This window comes from Dioscorea cayenensis, chromosome 6 (genome assembly GCF_009730915.1).
Source record: "Dioscorea cayenensis subsp. rotundata cultivar TDr96_F1 chromosome 6, TDr96_F1_v2_PseudoChromosome.rev07_lg8_w22 25.fasta, whole genome shotgun sequence".
Taxonomy (NCBI): Eukaryota; Viridiplantae; Streptophyta; class Magnoliopsida; order Dioscoreales; family Dioscoreaceae; genus Dioscorea; species Dioscorea cayenensis.
In genome coordinates this window covers 17250709-17277476 of record NC_052476.1, presented here as the reverse complement: position 1 = coordinate 17277476, position 26768 = coordinate 17250709, and the positions used below count along the sequence as shown (strand labels likewise).

General features: G+C 32.3%; 2 protein-coding genes and 1 pseudogene across 7 annotated transcripts; all 3 read right to left on the bottom strand.

Annotated features, from left to right (window-relative positions):
* Window positions 1-1367: 1367 nt before the first annotated feature.
* LOC120262972 (hypersensitive-induced response protein 4-like) lies at window positions 1368-9479 on the bottom strand. Of its 4 annotated transcripts, XM_039270894.1 has the most exons (9): window positions 9355-9479; window positions 8546-8654; window positions 8371-8452; window positions 8021-8106; window positions 7609-7639; window positions 4522-4642; window positions 4336-4427; window positions 3771-3867; window positions 1368-1864 (listed from the first exon to the last, which is right to left on the bottom strand). In XM_039270894.1, the coding sequence occupies exons 5-9, from the start codon at window positions 7618-7620 to the stop codon at window positions 1767-1769; spliced, it is 420 nt and encodes a 139-aa protein (XP_039126828.1). In that variant the 5' UTR covers window positions 7621-7639; window positions 8021-8106; window positions 8371-8452; window positions 8546-8654; window positions 9355-9479; the 3' UTR covers window positions 1368-1766. The 4 variants fall into 4 exon arrangements, with proteins under 4 accessions (XP_039126828.1, XP_039126827.1, XP_039126826.1 ...); XM_039270893.1 differs by lacking the exon at window positions 4522-4642; XM_039270892.1 differs by lacking the exons at window positions 1368-1864; window positions 7609-7639 and adding an exon at window positions 2982-3222.
* A 764-nt stretch (window positions 9480-10243) lies between these two features.
* On the bottom strand, window positions 10244-13852 carry LOC120263190 (annotated as a pseudogene).
* Window positions 13853-14465: 613 nt separating this feature from the next.
* On the bottom strand, window positions 14466-19312 carry LOC120262974. 3 transcript variants are annotated; one of them, XM_039270896.1, is made up of 8 exons: window positions 18728-19312; window positions 18345-18591; window positions 17253-17357; window positions 16625-16919; window positions 16245-16430; window positions 15566-15699; window positions 15374-15400; window positions 14466-14776 (listed from the first exon to the last, which is right to left on the bottom strand). In XM_039270896.1, exons 5-8 carry the CDS (start codon window positions 16348-16350, stop codon window positions 14621-14623), a joined length of 423 nt encoding a protein of 140 aa, XP_039126830.1. In that variant the 5' UTR covers window positions 16351-16430; window positions 16625-16919; window positions 17253-17357; window positions 18345-18591; window positions 18728-19312; the 3' UTR covers window positions 14466-14620. The 3 variants fall into 3 exon arrangements, with proteins under 3 accessions (XP_039126830.1, XP_039126832.1, XP_039126833.1); XM_039270898.1 differs by having other exon boundaries at window positions 17253-17316; XM_039270899.1 differs by having other exon boundaries at window positions 17257-17316.
* Window positions 19313-26768: the final 7456 nt, after the last annotated feature.

The window sequence follows — 26768 nt, the reverse complement described above, 5'->3', positions numbered from 1 at the left end:
TTAATTCCTTTGTGTAAACACAAGTTTTATTTGATTAGCAATAAAGTACTATACGTGGTTTAAGAGTAAGATTATCATGTTTATTTAGCTGATAATCTTATGTTATCAATTTTTTTTTATTAAAATATCCTAACGTAATATTTGCCAAATATATAAAAAGTTCAAAAGCTAAATAATAAATATTTGCTATTATTTTTTTGAAAAAGAAGCATTTTAAATTTTAAAATATTTAATTTTTATTTTATTAATATTAATAATCAAAACTTAATTATTTAAATAAATATAATTTTGTCTCCAACTTAATATTTGAAAGAAAAAAAATTTAATATCAAATAGTTTTTTTATCTCCAACCTAATATTTCAATGGAAAGAATTTTTTATTTTAAAATTTTTTAAATTTGATGTTTTGTGATTTTATTGGATTTAAAAGGTATAATGGGAAAAAACTAAAAATTATTTTAATTTTAAAATGTTTAATTTTTAATTTTTATTAAGATTAACAATTTTTAAAATATTTGTCATGTCATCATATTTTAATTTAATTTTTCAAATATAATGAGGTGACACATGGGAGGATTCCATGTATATATGTTTTTTTTTTTCAAAATAAAATTTTCCAATGTTTAAAAAATATATAATTTAAATTTATAAAAATACATGGTGGCGGCTTTTGATATGACAACTTCTAAATATTAATTTTTTTTAGATATTTAATTTTCCCACAAAAATTACAGTTTTCGCATGAAAATTCCTTGCATTGTAAGAATATATCCGGATTAATTTATCCAATATGAGATATATTTTTAAAAATTTTAAAAATATATTTAAATATTTACAAAATTGTTATTTTGAGGAAAACAATTATGTATGCCCTCCAGGCGTGATTTTTTTTATTATTGCAAATTACTTTTTAATTTTTACAATTTTTTTTAAAAAAGTTATATTTAAAAGTTGCCATATCTAAAACCAAGCTACCATCTAATGATATTTTTTAAAAATTATAAAAATATTTTTAATCATTTTAAAAATGGTTATTTTAAATATATATATATATATGTATGATATGTCAAATATTTTGAAAATTATTAATATTAATAAAAATTAATGTTTTTTTAAATTAGAATAAACTATTTTAAAAAATTTTCCCATTAAATCCAATAAAATCACAAAACATCAAACTTAAAAAAAATTAAAAAATTAAAAATTCTTTCCATTAAAATATTTGGTTGGAGATAAATAATAATAATAATAATAATAATAATAATAATTTACAAATATCAAACTTCATAAGCAACCATCTGTGAGTTATGATTTTCCAAACTGAGATTTCTAACCCAAACCAAAAGAGAGAACAGACAGCTACTTTTCCTAAACCAAATTTTCACCAATAAAAATATCAATAGAGATGTTTTACTGTCATTTTCAACCATTCTGTTACTAGATCAATGCACTAGACAACTCACTTGTCTGCAACCTACATGACCTACCGGCATGACACACAGCAATAAAAACCGCAATATCAGTTTCAGCATGTTCTACAAAAGACTTGAGAAAATAATGACAACCGCTTTGCTCCTCTAAACTCTTCATATCTGTGTTCAAGAACTCTTTTGTCTTTACCAATCTATGGCCAAGGTTTGCCGCTGTACTTGTCAAGACTTCTTGGGGAGGATCTTCAGTTAAATCAAAGGAACCCAAACTAGAAGTGGTCAAACTAGAGATGCTCACTTGCTCTCTAGCCATACGTGCAGACGCACACCTTCAGATCAAATAATTTCTTGAATGACCAAGTGCAATAGTCTCGTCTTCCCATCTGTGCCTTTAACATCTGACAACTTCAAAAGTGTATCAAGTTTGAATGCATCTGCCCCTCCGCGAAAGGTGCCAACATTCATAAGATTCGCAGTTTTAAGAACAGCTTCTAACAACTTGAGAAGCAGACGGCTACTTCTTTTAGTTCCTTGCACGCTACCTGAAACAGAAGATTTATATTTATTCTCCCGAGAGAAAATTCAGCAGGAATGAGAAAACAAAGCATTCTTTTGAGGTGCACATGGAAAAGAAGAGAATAATTTAATACTAGACTTGAGGGAAAGAAATTTTTAGTGGATTTAACATTCATTAAATTGATATCAGCTAATCTTAAAACAACAGATAGTGCTAAACATTCATATCAGATATATGTGTGTGTCTTTTTGTCCCCGGTTGAGAACTTAAAGTTCAAAGTCTGTATCAGACAATAGCAATAAACAATTGATTTTGGCTTTCTGAGAACTACATGATGGTTCAGAAGCTAAAGGACAACATCAACCACTACACTAAAAAGAGCTATAGAGGTGGTTTTGAACACTCTATAGAGGCGGTTAAAACCGCATCTATAGCTTTAGCGGTGAATTTTTCACCCGCCTCTTAACCGGCTCGTATTAAGCCGGCTCTAGAGTTTATAACTGCCTCAAAAGATATTTTACCTATAGAGGCGGTTATAACCGCTTCTACAATTTTAATAAAGACAACTAATTCATAGTTTTTGAGATGGTTATAACCGTTTCTATAATTAAAATTTTAAATCTTTAGTTATAGTTTTAGAGGCGATTATAACGGCCTCTACAATTAAAATTTTAAAATTATACTAATAGTTTTAGAAGTAGTTATAACCGCCTCTACAATTAACAAGGTTTTAACAACACTCATAGAGACGGTTATAACCGCGTCTAAAATTAACAAGGTTTTAACAACACTCATACTTTTAAAATTTTAAATTTCTAATTATTATTATAAAGGTGGTTATAACCCCCTCAAAACATGCCTAATAATTAGTTTTTAATTAAATATATATTATTTAATCAATTAAGAGCTCGTATTTTATTTTTATTTTACAAAAATAAAATAGTGAAATACACATAAATTTGGGGGTTTTTTTTTGACAAAATAAACTAGCAATTCAACTCACCAGCTTAAAAAATAAAATAAAATACAAACTCTGAATTCTCTAATAAACAAGCTCAATTAAACCATAGCCCAAGTGTTTGGAATCTCTGGATTAGAATCCTAAAACATGTTATAGATTATCGTTTACATAAAAAAGAACTGCTTAGTCTGACACAACAGCTTATCTTTAAGAGAGAATTACTAAGAAGACAGATCAATTGATCCATCAGTTCTCAGGCTCCATGACTCCACAGTCTATTTCTTCTCAGAATTGCTATCAAGCTCATTCTTCAACTGCAATGAGAAGTCATCATTCACATCATCATCATCATCATCCCAATCATCCCACTCAGCAAAATTTATGCAAAATGATGTTTACTTATTCCAGGCAACAAATTTAGAATAGCTACTTGTTTCTAATCATTACTTCATCATAAAAGCCAGTAACAATAAATTAAACGGTTGCCAATAAATAATGTTCAGTTGACAGGCTTTGGAAGCCAAGAACATTAGGAATTCAAAGTTAGGAATTCAAAGTCATCTTCTTAACAAGCATGATATAATTGTCTGAAACTCAGGCACCTGGTCAAACAGCAAGAAAAGAAAAGGCAGGGTGGGTAAATTAAACCCATCTAACAAGGTTTGCAGGCATATAACCTGAGAGTCTAGCTAGTAACAATATCAACAATAAATATTAACAAACTCTATTAGTCAAAATGAGTCTCATTCAAAACTAAATCACCATTTACAGTTCAGGCTAAAGAAGACTACAAAATTAATATAAACCTACATTTAAAACAATGCATGCTTAATCTCATGAACATTGAAAGAAAAGAGTGAACCTGCATTTATCTCATTCATTGCTCTGCGCACCGAGGGATCAGGTATAATGTCAACCATGAGAATCTGCTTTATGTTGTAGCCATAGGCTCCCATCACCTGATACATTAGTGGCACACAAGATTAATTGAGAGAGATAGCTAATAGAAACTGGTGGTCAGCTAAAAACAAATAAATAGTCTGTTACTAACATAAATCATAGTCAAAATATACACCTTATGGGCACCATCAATAGAAACGTTGTTGTTACTGAACAAAGGAAAGAAAAACACACTCAAAATATCATGACTGAGAAGTGAAATTATATCGCAAAACAGAGCATGATAGGAGAAGAGAATCTGATATAATTGTGAAAGCAACCAAAGTAAGTTAACAGCTGAATGTTAAAAGTTTGATGAAAAGAATGGGACATTTATATGCATTGAAATGAACACACTTGACCATATTACAAACCAAGAGCATCAGAAAGCAACTGGTGGAGAATTCATAGCAAAATAGAAACTGAATCAAACACTTTTGAAAATAAATAAGGGAGTAATAGCTAACCATAAGAAATGAGTTAATTACCTCTTCAACTTCCTCCAAGACAGCCTGTGCCACATCATTCTTCTGCTCAAAAAGCTCATCTAGAGTCATTCTAGGAACATGAGCCCATAGAACTGCATTATTTTATGATGATGGTGGTCATGTCATGAGATATAAAGAGAAGCACAATAACAGGGTCATTTTATTATATGAACATTAAAAAAATACCATCAAAGACATAAGCTTGAATTTGTTCTCTAGGGTTTTGCAACTCATAGAATGCATCATCAGCATCTGCCTTGAAAACTCGATATTGAATTGAGCAAACCAATTTCACAAAGACATTGTCCTGTACGATAATTTAAATATGGTTCTCAAGCATGGAATGCAAAAACATTCTTCTAGAAAACCTCAAGATATTGGCAATTACATCAATCCAGAAAAATTCAGTGGCATCAACCTCTTAAATCTTGCAGTGTTCAAATTTTCATATAATGATGACAACACAATTTGATTCAGAACCCTAATTTATCTCTCATAATACTAATGGAAAAATAAACAGATTTATGCTCATGATAAATTAACACAAAAAGAAGAAAAATATATGAGTTGATTAACATCTTCAAACAAATTGCAATGAAAAGCATGAAAGAGGGGCGAGCCAGCTAACCAAATTACTCATGCACTCAAGCAAACATAGGCCACAATTGATGCACATGTCCCACAACCATTAATGCAGTATTAGCAATGAGATATCAGCAAGTTGATATGCATCAATTACAAAGCATATACAGATATCATAAAAGCAAACCAATGATGGGCTTCAGTCCTTCACTGAGATGAGACAACAAAGGATCACAAATAAAGATGCTGCAGGAAAACCATTAAAGAAAAACCAAACAATAGATAGCCCATTCCATGCTTTATACCGAAGTCTTATTACTGCTGAGCACCATCTTCCTTCTGAAATCATGATAATGACAACATAAGTGAGTGCCAAAAATTTCATCCTTACATACCATTTTGGTAGTCTCCACCCGCTGTTAAAAGTTTTAGACAACCCTTTGTAGACATATACCACCAAGTTTCACACTATATATAATAAGCACAACTTTATTTAAACAACCACTTTTTGATTTGTAGAACAATATCCGCAATTGCTTCAGAAGGGAAAGCAACTACTTCTGAAGCTTCATTCAATAATTCTAGTTTAAAAAATATGTGAACAGAACTCAGTAATATAGACTTTTAGCCAAAACCATTAATTCAACTAAAATACTTGATTTTCATATCAAAGGATATATTTATTCTATCTATCGAAAAACACAAACTTATCCTTTGAAATTCAAGAAAAATAATTTAAGAACAACTCCAAGACAAAAATATAATGTTCTAATTAATTGTGTAATGCTGACTCAATGCATCTAATGGAAAGCATTATGAAACTAACACTACCCAATACCAAAATCCAAATGAGACAACAAACAAATGGCTGGGGGCAGAGAATTCCAACATTAATTAGCGTCATCTCTGATTTGACAAAACTTACACACTTAAACCACAAACAGGAAAACAGGAAAAAGGATGAATTAGTCATTGAGTTAGAATAAGAGGTTGGATTTTACAATAGTCAAAGTTGGAAACTAAATAAGGAATGTGTCATTGCAGAAGAAATAGATTTATAAGCAATATACCCGCAAGGAAATTAATATTGAAAATGATCTGCAGCCAACTAAAACTAATTGTGATTGAGCAAATAAATTCCTGATTCTCTTGCATTTTTAAGCAAGTTTCTCAATAATATAATAAAGAACAAGGCACATGGAACCAAGAGTATTAATCATAGACTTTTTCTCAAATTTACCACCAACAAATAAAAATGTTACTCCTCATTCAAAGCAAAAACTCAGCAAAACTAAAATAAGATAAAATTAGCAACTAAATAATATAATTTCTTGAAACTTTTACATGATATAAAACCATATTTAAAAGATCTCATATCAAAATTAATCCTCAGATTTTAATCTGTGAATATGGAAAAACAACAGCATGGATCCATGAGGATTTCAGAGAATGTGACAACTAGACATATTCAAGGTTTCTTGGGTATGTCAGCAAATATATCATTTACACCCCTGGCCATTAGTACAAGCAAAAGCTTTTAAAGTTCTACGGTACATAAGCAAATTCCTTATTTACAGTGATATACATATAATTTCTAACTTTTTTGTTTTGGGGGTACATATGCAAGTGCCCCTTACAAAAAAGCAGGTCAACCACACAAATTACCCTTTAGATGACGAGGACAAATTAACTGATTCCATCAATTTGCCCAATTGGCCAATGATAGCATCTGTTGTAGTACTTTAAATATCTGGCATTATCATTAATAATCATCAATCATAATTCATCAGTTAATGGCCACCAATTCAATATTCTAACATAATCAATCACAAATCAACTTGCCTAATAAAACCTGGTTTCAAATGCTTAATTTAAATATTAGCAAAAGATAAGTTCAAAATGGTGCCCAAATTCTTTGCTTAAGATGTTAGTAATTAGGCCTCCATATTAGTAGTGGTTAGCAATGCGCCAAGATGATGATGACGAAAAGTGAACATGGGAAAATATTATCAAAAGAAAAGAATATTGTAATATGTTGGTAAGATTAGGGGTGTAATCGATCGAGTTCGAGCCGAGCAGTAATGAGCTCGAGCTCGAGCTCGACTGAAAATTCGGTACTCGATACTCGGCTCGAGCTCGATCGAGTATTTATTTAATAGCTCGAGCTCGACTCGGTACACAAATCGAGCTACTCGAGCTCGCTCGATTAAGCTCGAAAAAGCTGAAAATAACCATAAACATTATGCTCGAGCTCGAGCTCGACTCGAGCTCGAAAGTTTTCCCCCTTGATTTTTATCAAATAAATCTAATATTATATATATACATACATGCTCGATTAGGCTCGCGAGCACTCGAGCCAAGTATCACAATACTCGAACTCGGCTTGCTCGACTACTCGAGCTCGAGCTCGGCTCGACTGTGACCGAGCCGAATTCGAGTTTTCACCGAGTCGAGTCCGAGTAGCTTGCGAGTAGAGGTGTATCATTTACACCCCTAGGTAAGATACAATGGATTAAGTAACAAGTTGCATTGAAGAATTTTTCTATGGTTCATATAGATTAAAGCAAAATGTACTCTATTATTGCTTGAAGTGCATTCTTGTGATGGATGAAACAATGAGTAAAAAGCAATTAGTATGGTCTATTAGATTAGTAAAATAAAATCTTAAGACTAATTCTATCTGAAACTCACATGTCTTGGCATCAAAGACTTTGGAATAACCCTACCAAACAACAAGAAAATACACATTAGCCCCAACTTTAAATGATAAGCAAATAAATAATAAAGCAAATGTAGAAAGGTAAGTGCAAGGTACATACACTTGCATGGTCCAAAGTAAGCTTACTAGTTTATAATCATATTATATTGCCAATAAGAAACCTTGAGAACCACAAGATCTACCATAATCTAATCGAGGATTAAACATATTACAGAAATTCAATTGAAGAAGAACAAATTGGAAACTAAAAACATACAAGGATAATAATGTATGAAGTTCTATATGTGATCACTGAAAAATTCCACCCAATTGTCATTAACACAATGCAATAACAGGTCCATAAGTAATAAAATGTTTAAAGCACAGGAATATTAAGAATATAACCTGGGCAATAAAAAATAAGATAGTCATCATCCAAATAGTTATCCAGTTCTTCTGCCAACCAATCATCAAGATTCTCTTCAAGATGCCTGGATATGCTGTAAGGAATCCAATGTAACAAACAACTATGCAAACTAATCCTATATCTATGATTACACCAATTATCAAAAATCTCAATAATGAAAATAAGATTTCAACCCAACTTTATAATTAATATGAGTAAAGGAAAAAAAAAACATTATTGCTAAAGTTTTAAATATGAAGGATCAAATATACAACTAGAAGAGTCCATGTATAACTGTTTATATTATTTAATCCAAAAAAAAAAATCAGAGATTACACTAAAAGGATACTCCATGCAGTAAATAAGGCCACCATTACGGCCCAGAACAAGTTCCTCCATAACATCATCCAAGGAAATAAATTCCCTTATATCTGCACAAACATTGGAATATCATATAAAACTCATATAAACATATGGAGAACAAGGGGAAAAACACAAAGAACATGCTCATAAGACAATATTACCCATAGCAACCGGATTATCAAAATGCTCCACAGCAGGATCAAGATTAAAAAAGTGCATGGTCCTCCGAATAGTATCATAGTGTTGATACAAGCTAGAGCAATAAGTTGACTACAACAAAACCAGTAATTTATTAGCCACATCCATCTGAACTACAAAGATTAAAAATTCCCAAGATAACATTAAAATAAAATCAATCACCTTGCCACTACCAATAGGACCAATAAAAAGTTGAGCATAACCCATGATTGTTCAAAGCCAAAAACTCATTCAACAGTCAATGATCAAAGCAAAAGGTGAGATAATACAACATGCTAAACTTAAATCCATAGCACAAGCTCCCTCTTAAACTATGCTGGCTGAATTTTTATCAGCACTCTAAACGCAAATCATGAAGCATACATATATATATATATATATATATATGAATCCAATATGATAAATAGTGATCACAAATGAACACCTTTGGCTCATTGGTTTAACAAAAAAAATGCATTCAAAATCAGCAGATTAGTTTTGTTTCTTGAAGCCCCTATCTAGACAAACGATTCGAATTTATTGCTTAAGAAAATGCTTCCAAAATCCTCTTATTCTGACTTACTCACTGTCAAAACTTCCAATGCCCTAAAACCAGGATCCTACTACATTCTCAATTCTCATTTCTCATTTAATCTCACAAACGAGCAATTTATGCGCTCCCCTTCCAAGATCTAATCCAAGAAAATTTAATCAGCATGCAAAAAGGTGAATCATTCCACATCAACTGATGTGATCGAAACCCTAGAAACAAAAAGTTAAAAGAGAGCATTACCGGAGTTACCGCAGTCAACGAGGAGGAGCCGGTGTCACCTTCGCTGTCGCCGTCGCCGTCGCCGTCGCCGTCGATGAGGTAGAACAGTGAGATCGGCTAAGAGGGAGGATGGGATTCTCACCAACCTGAACGATGAAAAAGGTCTACAGTGAGATTGGCTATGTTTCTTTTATAATATTTAAGCACTTATAGAGCCGGTTGCTTTTAACCGGTTCTAAAAGTAAGATATAATTTTTAACCCTATTCATTAGAGCCGGTTTTCTAAAACCAGCTCTCCTTGTCTGCCCCTATAACTAGAAATTGGTGTAGTGAACTTGGATTAATATCCATTGAAATCTATAGGGTTTGAAATATGTAGCAAAATATGAAATTTATAAAATGAACATCAGTTACAATTTGACTGTTTTATATAATTCTTGAACATATTGAAAGGTCAATGGTAATGGCTCCTTTAATTTTTATCCAAGTACTCATCAATTATCTTACAACACTTTGGATACTGCTTTTTTATTCTCTGTATTACCTGTATTACTTCTGTGTTTAACAAGCAATATAAATATCCATTGTTAACACTTTGCACTCCTTTGCATAATAACACTTATCATTACAATATTACATTGAAAAAAAAAATGGAAACAATTTAGTCAATTTGAATGATAGAAACCAAATAAAAAAAAAGACTGATGAAGAATACTAAAATCCCTAAAGATCATCTTCTCTCAAGAAAAGAGAAAAGGTGGAGCATGATTTATATTGTTGTTAAGCAAATTAGGTGGACCTACATTTCGTTGTTTTGGTTTCTTCTTGGTAACTTGCCATTTTTGTAGGTGTGACAGCATATAATATGAGAAAAAACATTCAAAATGTTGGATATAGAGACTTGCCTCTGAACTTTCAAAAGCATCCTTTAAGGTCGAGGTATCCTCTGAGAAAGAAGCCATGAATGATAAGGCATCCATCCTTTTAAAAGCAAATGGAATATCCACCAAGACCTTTAGGAACTGTTCCGGAGGGCCAAGCAAGGAAGCATCACCAGTATATACCCTCAGTTTGAATTCTTCATCATCAGTGGGTGCCATTATTGAAAATAACTTGTCAATATCAATGATTGACTTGTTAAAGGAACAATGAGTAGCAATAAATAAATTGGAGTAGCATTTCAGGGAAATTGAATCTATTAACTTAAGTTCAATTTCAATTATTGCCCATGTCTATTTCATTGTTTTGAGTCTTATAGTAGGATTTGAAGGAAGATAAGAGAATAGGAGAATACTCTTTAAATACTTATCAATAACTATTGTAAAAAAAAAAAGGCTCCAAATACTTATCTCCAATAGCAGTTTATTTCCAGCATATAATATATTCGTTTGCCAGCAGAATATGTAATATGGCTATGAATCAAAGAGCTATTTGGTATGACATAAAGAAAGTAAGTGATATTTGTCATGGAAAAAAAATTACTTCTTCATTCTGTACAACCAAAAGAAAAGTGACGGACCCCTGATCAGGAATAATTGGCATTTCAAACAAGGGATAGCACACATACAGCTCGCATGTTAGCATAGCATGGATTCAGATTTGGCACTTCAAGGTTAGGAATTGCACCTGTAAACCATTCACATGCTTCAACATTCTTAAGCATCCACGCTTCATCGAAGGAACCACTAGTCAAAGACGCTGCATACTGCCATAAGTGTCACAAGGTAAACCAGCCAACATCAATATTTTAAAATGAGAAGCTTAGAATCACTTCCTCCAATACTATATAGATAATAAAGGTACTTCATAAGGAATACGCAGGCACTCAAGCAATTTATCAGGCTCCTCAATGAGTGCTTTGTTATTTACAGACTGCATTTCTAAATTGTTATTATGAGATTCTATCTGCAGTACATAATGAAGCAATATTAGACAACTTTGCCACAACGATAAATCTGAAGGAACTGTCACCAGTGAACATTTTAGTGACATCAAAGATTGGAAATCCTTCATTATTAACCAACTCCCACTTTCAAGAGAGATTTTAGTCTAGAGTAAATGAGTTAAAAAGAAATGTCATTTGATAAAGGCAAACCATTGGGCAAAGAGTTACAAAGAGACATAATGTCATACAGTAAGGAAACAATGAAATAAGGAAATAATGGATAACAGAAAAAAAGAAAGACTAGGAGTCCATATGCAAAAAAAATGATAGTGTACTTTGGGTCCTCAAATCACCTAGAACACCTTCTGGCCCAAATCAATGTAAAGAATGGAAAAGAAAAGACAGAGAAGCAAAGCCCCAGAGAAATCTCATATGTTTGTAATGCAGGGCATACATTAATTACAATCTATACAGAATCCCAAGTAAACCTAAAATAGAACGATGACAATTTTAGAACTTAATCAAAATTTGTCTGAATGCAGACCGGGAGTAACACGACACAAAACATATTCTTGATAAACCATTTTAATAAGCACCATATAATTGAATTCTCATGAAACTTCTTTATTCTAGTTGAATATGACAGCTTAGTTTCTTGAATTATACCGATTTATATCCTCTCTCATATACCTGAGCTTTACATTGAAAATCTGAAGCCACTCATCCATATCATCAACACATGCAGTGGCAGATTCTAGCCCCTGTAATACCTGCATAATTAAATAAATGAAATGATTCAGAAACATTTATAAGTTACAATATAAATGAACACTTTTCAGGATGACAAGAAGAAAATGAAGCTCTTGTTCCCATCAAGTTTCATCTTATTGGGATTCAGAAGAGAATGTAAGCTGGCAAACTGGTGATGGCTACAGTAGATTAATACAAATTGGCATCTGATAAGGTCTTATACTGTCATAGTCAAACTACTCTGGAAGGAATTAGTAGTGACTTGCTTTCATGTAAGTTCAGTTATTCATGAAGGCTTAATCACTATCTGTATGACATACTACACATTCTGACATCTTTTCAGTAATACATGGTTACTCCATTTTACCTCAATATAATAGATAAAATAGACATCAGGAACTAACCATACAAGTCCTAAGGGAGGGATACCTCTTCTATTAGGGGTTCACTTTCCAAAAGGGCATGGACATTTGCTGCTTCCAACGCAAGAAGCTCCCTCTTCAACCTTTCTGAAAATGCCTCTGATTGTCCAATCCCCATAACATACCTATATGGAATGAGCTCTTAGATGTCTGTCCAAAATTAAGAACATCTGATGATAACATAGAGAGGTCAAGAAAAAAAGAAGCAAGAATCACATAAAAGATGGTCTCATTTGTATCACTATCTGCAGAAATAAGTGATATTATGACAAAAGAATAATATACAAGAAGCAAAAGATAAGACTTATGTGCCAAGTAGAGCCTCCATGTCCTCCTCTTCAGCTTGTGAAACAAGATCATTCTCAATGGTAACTTTGGAATCAATTGGTGTCAAAACAGATGCAACTGGGCCATCTCTTCTGGTTACTTGATCAGTAATTGCAGGTTAGTTCTCCTGAACCAGTTTAATAAACATGATGGTGAATAAATAGTATGATTATGGCGATGACTGAAGATGTAAAATTTATGCGATGTCACAAAAATAGACTACGAGAATGTCCAACTCGAAGCCTCTTATGACTGCACTTGCAACCCTGGAAAAAAAATTCACATCACCTCTACCTACTGAAGAGCACACTTTCACAAGTAACCTTCTTACATGATGTTTCCTTCTATATATCATAAAGACTTCAATATGTGTTCCAGCCTAAGTCATAAAAATATTAGAAGGTATATCCATAATTTTAATTTTAGATGTACACTGTTTAATAATGACTAAAAAAAAAACTTACACAGTGTGCTTTGTTTTGACATAAAGTGTATTACTCTAACCATACTTCAAACATTGACATTAACTACAAAATCCTGATAGAAGAATTCTACTTAACCAAATCACACACTCCATCCATCAAAAAATGTTTTGATTTCCTTAATCCCCACATTCATGCAAACTATAGAGCTCTAAACAACTGCCACTTAGCCAGAAATAAATGTCAAACCAAAATTGTTTATGACAATGAGATGCAAGAGAAAAAAAGAAGAAGAAGAAAGTATGTACCTTAGCCCACAGAGCCATCTCAACAATGTCTATAACAACAACTTTGGTAAGGCGGCCTAACATCTCTTTACACATATTTAGAATGCCATGAAGAAGCCGATTCCTACTCAAGAACAGCAAGACAACCAGAATTTATAATCATTGTAATATAAGTGATCTATTTATCAACCTAAATATCACTGATACTCTTGCCAATGCTCACATGTCATCTGTATTATGCGTTGTCCATTGTGGAGGTGCAACACTTTGGCTTCTGAGGTTGTCAAATCCCTGGACAAGAAACACACTACACAATGAATTTCTTCATAGTTGCAGTGCCTAAATTAAAAGGAAAGTTTAGTATGTTATTAAATCAATGGAGTAGTCAGAACAAGAGACTCTTACCAGAATATAGGTGCGCGCAGCCAGTAGGATTATTTGCAATCACCTCCACTTTTGAAAGATGCTTCAGCTTGTAAAGTTTTGCAGGCTATGTATGCCAGAGATTTATGAACAATATTCAGCACTAAATTAAGTTCATACTATAAGACTAAAGTAAAATGATTAGTTATGCTGTAATGATGATGATAAGAAAGTTAAATTTAAAATTTCTAGGTGCAGCCAACAACTTACCATGAAGATCCTCCTTCCATTTTCTTTTTGTTTTGTTTATTATCAAACATGACGTCAGTGAACTTTTAATTGTAAATATGACAAAGAAGGCCATTTTCATGATTACTTACTTTTTAAAAAGCGAGTGTCGATCTTGAAAATTATTACAAAAATTATTTGGGTAGCTGACCACCAAAAACATGGTACTAAACATAAGGTGACACAACAAAAGTCGAAAGATCTAACAACAGCAGAATCTATCTATAGATATGACTCTTTGCAGGAAATAAAATCACCTCAAGAACTCCACCAGCAGCAGAATACTTCAAAATATGCAGAAAAGCCTTAGGTAATAAAATTTCAAAATAGCAGGAAATAAAATTTCTAATTTATGTACAACCTGAAACTTCCTCAACAACTCGATCCATATAATAAGCTTCCTGCTTAGCTTGGAGAAGTGCGTGCGTGAAGCCAAGAATTTTTATTATTTTTCAAGAGACAAGCAATTGAGAAGATCAAACAAGATAAATTTCTTATCCTAATTAGAAACATGCAATCACCTCTATCTAACTAATCTCAGAACTAGGGCGTTTGAAGCAGCTGTTCTCCCAAGCAAACGCTATCATTAATTGTCCAGCGTTTCCAACCAGTGTTATTTATTAGCATATAATATCCTTGCAAACAAATCATCCAATTGATGGAGAGGCATAGATATACTCTGGCAGCAGAACACAAAGCCTGTTCAGCAGAAATAAATGGATGCATCAAAATCTGCTATCCACAAACCATCATCACAAGAAATTGATGTATCAATTAAATGATGCTATTTTCATAGCATCATCACAAGATTATGTTATGAAAGAACTAATAACTAATTTCTCAAAACAAATAATGGTGCTGGGTATCCTCTTATTAGAAGCAAACACTTATTTGTGAGAAAATGATATGTTTTTTCCCAAATTAAAGAACTCAGAAAAAATAACTTATTCAACTAGAAATGGCCAGACTGCTGCATTACGAGAATCACAAGAGATTGAACAAAATATAAAACAAAAACAATGTATAAACAACATATTAACATTCTCTTGAGCATGGAAAAAAAAATTTTTGATTTTTACCAAAAACAGTTGTTCATAGAGAAATGGCCAGTATGCTGCATTACTAGAATCACATGAGATTGACCAAAATATATAACAAAAGCAATGTACAAACAGCATATTTGGTAAAGGCGTGACAAAAATTTCATTCTTGACAAATAATATGAATGGATTGAGATAGAAAAAACACGTCTTTCATTGTTGAATCAGTTCAAAACCACCGATAATGAACACTTACTCTCAAAAGTCCAAGCTCAATCTCACCCTGCAAATCATTCAACACAACAATCAGTTCCAATAAAACTCCACAATGAAAAGCTCTAATCCATCACACAAAACCAACATTTCCTAGAATTAAATCAAATATCAAAACCAGAAAGCAAGAAAAACACAAAAACAAAGATGCAAGGAAAGGAGTAAGGTAGATCACCGCGACGGCATTGCAAGCCCCACACTTGTCATCAATGGATAGAACTGGAACGAACACCGCCGTGGATTGAATGATCTTTGCTTGTTCCCTTCCCTCCATTTCGCCAGCAAGCTCGAGCTCTTCGTTGTTCGAAGCTGTGAACCAGATCGAAAGTGGTCACTGCCTTTCAAATGTACTTTATTTGTGAGCGTGATGAATTTTTAAGTAATTATGGCTTTTCTAATAAAATTTTTCTGAACACTGGTCAATCACATTAAGAACCAACGAAGGTTATGTTTGCACATGGACTAACAGCAAACAACGTACAACAAAAGAAATCCAACTAATGAAAGGCACCAAAAAAAAAGAAAAGTACTCTTAACCTTCTCATGAACTGAAAAACCATGTTACAAATAAATTCTGACCAAAATACCAGCAGTAAATACTTCATTATTCCAATTCATTAGTCCTTTTGAGTAATTGAAACCATTACTCAGTTTTTTTTTTTTAAGAAAGAACTCCAAGAGCTTATTATTAACCAAATAAAAAACCAGTTTGAAAGGATTCACGAATACAGGCCAACCAGGGCAAAAGGAAATAGGAAAAACTATAAAAAGAAAACAAAAACAAGGAGCAGCTAATGAAAAGAAAAAAGTTGATCAATCAATAGACTTCATCAGCCACCTTGGCAGGTCCAAACCTTGACAATATAAGGAGATAGCATGGCAATGTCGTCTTCCATACCCTGCTAACTTAATCTGAGAGACAGTTCCATTCTCTAAGAATGACTTGTATGTTAATTTCATCCAGATCAAAATTCTGCTTCAAGCTTTCGATCCTTTGATTCACTCTCCCACCAATTGTATCTTTCCTCCTGATTGAAAATCTGTTCAAGTCCGGAACAATCAGTGAATAGAATAGCCATCTCATGCAATATACTGCAACAACTCACAAATCACAAGATGCGTGGAAAATAGTAGACAATACATAGTAATCAAGTATTTGGTCGAGAGTTCAAATCCTATTCATGACTTCTACAGAAAGCCTATAATGTAGTACATACTCAAACCAATGTTCTACCTGTACCAGTCCTGTTCTCCTCGGATCATACCATCTTTCAGTGAATGATACTCCTGAGGTAAACTCTCAAATTTTATGTGATTCTAGCGAGCTTGTACAGTTAAATTCAATTTTCATACCCCACTCATTTGGCAATACCACAGTCACAGCTGCAACCATTTATGTCAGGTGCAATGCTTTTCTTGTTTTCTTTCCTTTACTTGTATTCAGCTGCTGCTTTTTCAGTGAAGCTAAAGATTAATTCTGTTTGGCAGAAATATTCCCAGTCTCTTTCCCTCTTGTAGCTTTCAGTATCCTTAACAAACAGAAACAACCACATAGATCATACAAAAAGAAAACAGCAAGAAACCAGCGTTAGACTACAAGTTCCTGATCGATGCAACACGGGCAAAGCCAAAAGGACAGAATCATGGAACAAGACCCAATGATGAGTTATAAGTAGTACTAGAGATCAGTCCAAACTTATAGAAACATTAACCACTAAAAATACTTCTCTTGCAATGCCAGAGAACCGTTTGGATAATAGTGCTTGTAAACTGCATGTTAATAATATTCAGATGTACTGAAAGGTTAGTTTTACTTTAAACCTGTGCCAAAAGGTTGTTTAAAGAAGTTAAGAACTACATACCTACCTTAAGGTTACTTCCAGCAGCAATTTGAATAGCAATGTTGTTGCCCACATAAGCAATTTGCTGAAATATTGTAATAAACCAGTTACCCCCAGGCTCCAGGTCTGCCATGAAAAGAAAAAAGATGCTGAAGCTGAACATAATCTGGGGTATTGTTTCAAAACAACTAAAAGAAAATGTGAACATTTAAACTCTTTGATTTCTGACTGATTTTAATTTCACACAAGGTGGAACTGAATTAAGTTGACTTTGATTACGCCTAAATTGACCTCATATCAGTTAAGTTTGGCTCAAATTTGCTCAAATTTCAGCTACAATAAATCTGGTCTTGAATGAATCAGAAGCGTTAAAACACCAGGGTCTTAAACTCGGAGCCCCTCCCTCACATCAATATACAGTACAGGCTAAACAACATCACCCGGGTATTTCCACACAAAACAATGCATAATTACACATTTCAAGTCATGAACCATTACACCAACAATTATACATGGATGTAGAACAAAGAGGCTGGGTCGCTGATCAACAAAGAAAGGAACACAGGCACTGTATTCTTCACTACTTATTTAAGGTTTTCTTTATCACACAATTAATTAAATCCATTGTTTTTCTAAAACCAAATACAAAAGGGAGCAAGAATCTAGTGAAGGACCCATATATCAAAATTCTGCTCTTACATTGAGTGAATTTTGACAGGAGTGGTAATTTTTACCGAATTTTCATCCCTCGTAGTCAGCCGTCAACAAGGTCTTGAATAATTAAAAAACAATTGCAGGCAAAGTGGAGAACAAACAAATTAAAGAATTTATTTTTAAAAAAAAATGAAGGCATTTTTCCCGCCAAAGAATTATAGATACTGAATACTCCAACAATTTCAAGTCTATCATTAATCAAGGATATAAAGAATACCAAAGGCACCATAAAGCAGCAAACTTTCATACTTATATGAGATCAACAAGGATGAGAACAAAGACAACTCCTCAATCAAAAGGGGAAGGCAAAACACAAACTAAATCAAGGAGTAGAATTTGAACAAAATACCATATGATGCGTGAATTAAATAAATCAGAAGGAATGGTAAGTTAACGCACCGATCATAGTACTGTGCCAACAACATCACCAGGGTACACTCCGATCCCCTCATCTCCTCACAAGTACACAACACACATCACATCACATTATCCCCAAATCACTTTCACTTCTCTTTAACCAAAAAAATCCCCAAATAAAATCCCCGTGTCCAGGCACTAGAAACAACACTCATCTCCTAAATTTCACTGTTCGTTCGCACAACCACCTCATCGATCTCCTCACAACACATCATCATCATCCCCATCACTATGAATTCCCCCAAAGAAAAAGGAAAATCCCATGACCAAATAAAAGAAATAAAAGCTCTCAAAGAATACCATGGAAAACTCAAAGACTTTGATCACCTTCACCATGGAACTAATTGATCATCACCAACACTCACACAAGGATCAAACCCTGAGCCCTGATCATCATCATCATCATCATCATCATCATCATCACCACGGTGGAACTCAGAACCCTACCTGCTTGAGAAGACAGAACCACTCTCATCTCCAACCTTTCCCTCCCCGCCAGGCTAAATTGCTAATTCTTTACTAAAAAATCACCTGCTACATTGAACACCAACTCCAGACTCACACATCATCCGCATCCCCAAATAAATCCCCATCCATAAATAATAATAATAATAATAATAATAATAATAATAATAATAATAAATCCCCATCAATCACTTCTCTCTAACCCAAATAAATCCCCATCCTCAAATAATAATAATAATAATAATAATAATAATAATAATAATAATAACTCAAATCCACATGACTTCTGAACCCACAACTCAAACCCACTCATCTCCTCACAACAACACATGATCAATAAATCCCCAAATAAAAAACACATCCAGCCACTAATAATGGAAAAGAACCCTACTAAACACCATGGAAACTCAACACACACACACAAGGCTTCCAACCCATGACCTCATCATCATCTCCGATTCTCCAGTCTCCACCACGGAACAACTTCAGAACCCATGAATGTAAAATTGAATTATGCCCCTGCTCTGCCCTTTTTATAGAGATCTCTGGGACCTTGAGCTTGGGGTGCTATATGAACGGTGGAGATTAATAATAATTGATCACAATCATTTCATTACAATTTACAAATCCAAAGGACTAATAAAAGATATAAATTTTTTATTCTTCACATTGAGCATAAACAGTAAAAGAAGCATTGTTTGAGTGCAGTGTAGGAACAACACCAAAATTTAAACACATAAAAGGACTCTCATCTCACTCCACATCCATTAAAAACAATTTGAAGACTAAAAATGTTGACTCTGAAAGAGCTTTTAAATTTAAGTTTGGAATGATTAATGTTATAATCCATATTAATATAAGTTTGGATTATAAGCAATTGGGTATGAATTATGAGACATATCACCCAATTTCTTGTGTGATCAGTTCACAACAAGGAATTATGTGAACTTGTGTAAGATAAGCTAAATATAATCAGAGTTCTTTTTTATGAATAAAAATATAACTGATTGCAACCAAATGATTATACTGATGATCAATCAGAAATTAAATCACAAACTTCTAATTCATTGCTGATAATTTGACTGGTTTTTGTAATTTGAATAATGGTATGAAGAATATATTTATATATATATAGCATTCATAGTCCATAAAGCAAGATGAATATCATTACAAGCCTTTTTTACAAATAAATTTTCCAGCATATATTTATTGTATTCTCAGAATTTACAAGTGTTTGAGAAAGAAATCAGTGAAGTTTTCAAGATATGCAGCCAATCAACATTTCCTCTTCCAGCAATCCTTGTAAGTCAGCAGCTCTTCAATGACATCCTACTCTTCCTGGTTCACTACATCAGAGATGGCAAAACATTAAAGTTACAGCAGAAATAAATTCCTGCATCAAAGAAAACTGACAGAACTAAAAGCAAACCAAAATTAATTCCTCTGCCTCTAAATAATATGCAGAAAAAAAAATAGAGAATTGTAACAAGGAGAATATTTACATACCTTCACCTCCACGACACTTCTTCCAGAGTTCATGCTTATTTTTTTAACGGGCCTCAAAAAATTAATTGGGAGTCTCAATAGTCCAAGAAAATTTCCAAAAATGTCAACTAAAAATATGCAATCCCAATAAAAGAATAAGTTTCACTCCCTATTTATGGTTCCTCCCATGTATACGCTGCTCAGTCCTTCCCACTTCACTTTTTCTTCGACTCGGATTAAGTTATGCAAACAAAAACTTATTAGACAATGAGGTAGCTTTTCACAATGAGGTCGGTAGCTTTCACACATCCCCTAAGGTAGCCCCTTTTCTCCCGTGAAAAAATTAACAACTACACATTGACGCCGCTGATACTATCGAATCACTCAAGAGTAGCTTTCACACATCAAAAAAAGGTAGCTCTTTTCGCCCATCGAACAGTAGCTTTCACACATCCCCCGAGGTTGCCCCTTTCTCAACTTAATCATCATAAACACTCATCTCGATCACAAGAGCGGCTTTTCACACAATAAGGGTGGTAGCTATTTCCGCTCTAAGAACAGAGAGCTTTCACACTCCCTTGAGGTAGCCCTCACCCGAGTAAATCATCAAGCACACAATCCTCAAGCATAGTGTCTAGTTTACCTTAGAGCGGCTTTTCACACTATAAGGGTGGTAGCTCTTTCCTCCCTTTAAACACTAGCTTTCACACACATGATCAAACTAAGTCACTATTCACAACAACTTCCTCCAAGCATCCAAATCGCTACATAGTAAAAGACCGCACGCCTAAGAGTGTTTGAAGGAGCCAAAAACAAAGTAAAAACCAATGATTAACTCGAGAAAGAAATTAAAAATCGACAAATGTCATTTTCCTAGACTAAGAGACTCTCTATTAATGCTATATTTGGCCCCGAAAAAGCGCAATCACAACAACATATTCGCCGCATGAGTAAGAATATAAGCCTGATCGTGGAAAACATCGCTCGAGCTAACAGGTGCGACCTTCTCATCATCGCAGCGCATCCATGGGCCATCGAGGTATTTGATGTCGGCTGTGTAATGTCCTGTGGAGGATTTACTTCCATGGTGGGTGACACTTCCCACCAGTTCATACAAGATTCTCTGCATAAAAAATCATAGATTCATTTAATTGTGTCCTGTTAAAGTCATCGTAATCTGTATTTAGATAAAGAAAAATATCTGATTGCTTACTTGATGCTGTGTGGGGCTGGCGAGAAGATCATTTTCAATCTCCAAATCCGACGGGAATTTAACTGGTTTATCAAACTTAACAAATCCAGAACCAGAATTCTCAAAGCTGAAACGCATAAGATGCAATATTAAAATTCTGGGAAGTTTTTCAATCTTCGTTGATTTGCCGGCGCTGTTTTTGTCCGCATAGTCCTGCATATCGTGCATCAATTTTAAGCACAAAAAAATCATTAAATCGTAACTCATATGCACAGCTTTTTAAGAGACGGCTACCCTCGCATCGATCCGTATCCTCCATTGTTTTTTTAGTTCCAAAATGTAATCTCAGCGAGTCCTCGATGGTGTGCACACTGCTGGGACTGATGTTAAGGTGGAGCACAAGGAATGGCTGGACAATCTCCAAAAAGGGATCTGCATTTTCAGAATCGTGCGGAATGTTCAAAGTTACTTATCAAGGAAACCCTCTAAGATCAGAATCTCTAAATTAGCAATGAATCAATTATTGCATAGTAACAAATTCATTCTTTTTAAATTGAATGTTTTTCTTACAATGTCATGAGCAAAGCATCAATTAATATCAATGCACACCAATCACATGATGTGGCAAATGAATCAAACCAACTCCTATAATCAATAAATCAAACATGAAAGGGAAAGCTTATGATCATATTTGCATTGAAAAGTATCACACAAGAAAAACTAAAAACAAAACAACAAATCATAAACAAAGCTTTATGAATTGCGAAAGAAAAACATACCATTTTGGTTCGACGATAGTCCTTCGCAGTCCCCGTAATATATCACTTAACTCCGATGGCATGTATTTCTTCATCCATATAGCAGTGATTTATTGTTTCTTTGAATCGCTTTCCCCAATTGTCTTGAACAGAAGAAGAGCCTCTCAACTTCAGCAACTCTTCATGCATTTCATTGATCATAAAGGCCAAAAATTCCTGGGCATCTATGTTTTTCATTCCATCAGATGGACGTTGGGGCAAATCAAACGAACGATTTCCTCGATGATACCCTTAAAAGATGATGGCCGGACCGATTGGTTCCCTCGCCTCCCATTGCTCCGATAAAATGGGATGTCAAACTTTAGCATCAAGTCGGAAAAATGCATGTAACGTTGGATGCTCATCCTTCAAACACAATCAAATAATTAGTTGATCATTGGCGTAAAAACTAAAAGTCGAACTATAACATTGTTAGAGCTATGCAAACTTAATTTGAGAGAACGATTAGCAAATCAAAGTACCCTCTTAATATGGATATTTTCGAGCTGACACACCACCGAACAAACGGTGTGCGTGAAAGTAGAGCTTGCAACGCTGAATTGACGAGGCTAAGTTTTCCGATGATTTTTCAAGCCTCTCTCGTGTCATAACATCCATACCAGCTTTGGCAATAGTACCCTTTTCCTGATAGTCAACAACAACAGAGGCTACAATCGAGAACATCAACACTAAAAATGAGCAATTACCGATCGCTTGAACCAAATTACTCGACCGGTGAACAAATGTAAGTCAAGCTGTGAGTTTCCAATGCCTTGCAAAGCATATAATTCATGTAGTTCATGTATTTATTTCATAAATTAAACAACCAAAAAGCTATCCAATGCTCTATTAATGCATATAGATTTTTCTTTTCAGAGAAACAATTAGGTTATATTTTCCGCATATAAACATATTAATGAATATGAAGTTGTAAGGAAAAGTAATAATATTAATCAAATTGATTCAAGAAAGACAAAAATTCAACTCGCTTAGCCCTTGGAATTAGATTGCATAAAATATCATCAAACCAAAAAGTGTAGTATGAAAACCAACTATTTTATTTTTATTCACCATTGAATAAAGGATCCAACTCATAACTTGTGTATAATTTCGTAAAAAGAGACTTTTGTAAATAAAAGGGTTAGGAACAACCTTTTTAATCAACAACATTAATAATATTATTACATGATAATTAGAATAAGAAATTAGAAGTTAAAAAGCAGAGAAGAGAAAAGAAAATAAAAATGTACCGCTTCTGGTTCATTGTTCTTGAGCAAAAAAGAAGAAAGTGATGAAGAAGAAGAGGATTGATGATCTTTCTTTTTATAATATTTTTAAATATTTAATTTTTCCCACCAAAATTACAATTTTGGAGGGAAAATTGGTTGCATTGTAACAATATATCTTATCCAATCTGAGATATAAATTTTAAAATTTTAAGATATATTTAAACATTTAAAAAATTGTTATTTTGATAGAAAAAATTATGTATGCTCGACGTGATATTGCAAATTACTTTTTGAAAAAGTTGCTATATAAAAACCTACCATATAAACGAGATATATTCTTTGAAAATTTTAAAAAATATTTTTTTAAACATTTTAAAAACCCGTTATTTTTGAATAATATATATATATATATATATATGACATGACAAATATTTTTAAAAATTATTCTTATTAATAAAAATTTAAAATTAATAAAATTAACCATTAATCCGATAAAATCACAAAACATCAACCTTTAAAAAAATTAAAAAAATAAAAATTTATTTCCTTTGAAATATTTTTGTTGGAGATTAAATTTTTATATTTTAAGAACATAGGAAAGTAAGGAGGTGCAAAAGAAGTTCAAAAATCACAAAACCATTCTTTTAAAAAAATTACTACAAGAAGAGGTCATATAGAAATTAGAGAACCAATACAATTAATTCAAGAAGGACAAAATTCAACTCAGTTAGCCCTTGGAATTATATTGCATAAAATATCATCAAACCAAAAGGGTAATATAGAAAACCAACTATTTTTATTTTTATCTCAGCCGTTGAATAAAAGGATCCAACTCATAACTTGTGCTTTATTCACTCATAACTTGTGTATAATTTCGTAAAAAGAGACTTTTGCAAATAAAGGGTTAAAACAACCTTTTTAATCAACAACATTAATAATATTATTACATGATAATTAGAATAAGAAATTAGTTAAAAAGCAGAGAAGAGGAAAGAAATAAATGCTCACTTTCGTGCTTCATGGTTCTTGCAGGTTAAAGAAAGCGAGTGAGAAGCAAAGAGGGATTGACGATCTTCTTTTTATAATATTTTTAATGATGACCTTTCCCACCAAAATTACAATTTTGAGGGAAAAATTGGTTGCATTGTAACTATATATCTTATCCAATCCGAGATATAAAATTCTAAAATTTTGAAAGAGATATTTAAACATTTTAAAAATTGTTATTTTTGAGAGATTATGTATGCCTTGCGTGATTTTTATTGCAAAATTACTTTTTAAAAAGTTGCTCATATAAAAACCTACCATATAACGATATATTCTTGAAAAATTTTAAAAATATAAACATTTTAAAAACCGTTATTTTGAAATATATATATATATATATATATATATATGACATGACAAATATTTTTAAAAATTATTCTTATTAATAAAAATTTAAAATTAATTTTTTAAAATTAACCATTAATCCGATAAAATCACAAAACATCAACCTTTATTAAAAATAAAAATTTATTTCCTTTGAAATATTTTTGTTGGAGATTAAATTTTTATATTTTAAGAACATAGGAAAGTAAAAAAGGAGGTGCAAAGAAGTTCAAAAATCACAAAACCATTCTTTAAAAATTACTACAAGAAGAGGTCATATAGAAATTAGAAAAAGAACCAATACAATTAATTCAAGAAGGACAAAAATTCAACCCAGCTTAGCTCTTTGAATTATATTGCATAAAAATATCATCAAACCAAAAAGGGTAATATGAAAAACCAACTATTTTATTTTTATTCAAACTCGTTGAATAAAGGATCCAACCTCATAACTTGTGTTTATTCACTCATAACTTGTGTATAATTTCAAAAAGAGAAAACTTTTTGCAAAATAAAGGGTTAGAACAAACCTTTTTAATCAACAACATTAAAAATATTATTACATGATAATTAGAATAAGAAATTAGAAGTTAAAAAGCAAAAAGAGAAGAGAAAAGAAATAAAATGTACCAGTTCTTGGTTCATGGTTCTTGAGCAAAAGAAGAAAGTGATGAAGAAGAAGAGGGATTGATGATCTTCTTTTTATAATATTTTTAAATATTTAATTTTTCCCACCAAAAATTACAATTTTTGAGGGAAAAATTGGTTGCATTGTAACAATATATCTTATCCAATCTGAGATATAAATTTTAAAAAATTTTAAGATATATTTAAACATTTAAAAAATTGTTATTTTGAGAGAAAATTATGTATGCCTGGCGTGATTTTTTATTGCAAATTACTTTTTAAAAGTTGCCATATAAAAAACCTACCATATAACGATATATTCTTGAAAATTTTAAAAATATTTTTAAACATTTTAAAACCCGTTATTTTGAATATATATATATATATATATATATATATATATATATATGACATGACAAATATTTTTAAAAATTATTCTTATTAATAAAAATTTAAAATTAATTTTTTTAAAATTAACCATTAATCCGATAAAATCACAAAACATCAACCTTTAAAAAAATTAAAATAAAAAAATTTATTTCCTTTGAAATATTTTGTTGAGATTAAATTTTTATTTTTTATTTTTAAGAACATAGGAAAGTAAAAAGGAGGTGCAAAGAAGTTCAAAAAAATCACAAAAACCATTCTTTAAAAATTACTACAAGAAGAGGTCATATAGAAATTAGAGAACCAATACAATTAATTCAAGAAGGACAAAAATTCAACCCGCTTAGCTCTTTGAATTATATTGCATAAAATATCATCAAACCAAAAGGGTAATATGAAAACCAACTATTTTTATTTTTATTCACCGCTGAATAAAGGATCCAACTCATAACTTGTGTTTATTCACTCATAACTTGTGTATAATTTCGTAAAAAGAGACTTTTTGCAAATAAAGGGTTAGAACAACCTTTTTTAATCAACAAACATTAATAATATTATTACATGATAATTAGAATAAGAAATTAGAGTTAAAAGCAAAAAAGAGAAGAGGAAAAGAAATAAAATGTACCGGTTCTTGGTTCATGGTTCTTGAGCAAAAGAAGAAAGTGATGAAGAAGAAGAGGGATTGATGATCTTCTTTTTATAATATTTTTTAAATATTTAATTTTCCCACCAAAATTACAATTTTGGAGGGAAAATTGGTTGCATTGTAACAATATATCTTATCCAATCTGAGATATAAATTTAAAAATTTTAAGATATATTTAAACATTTAAAAAATTGTTATTTTGAG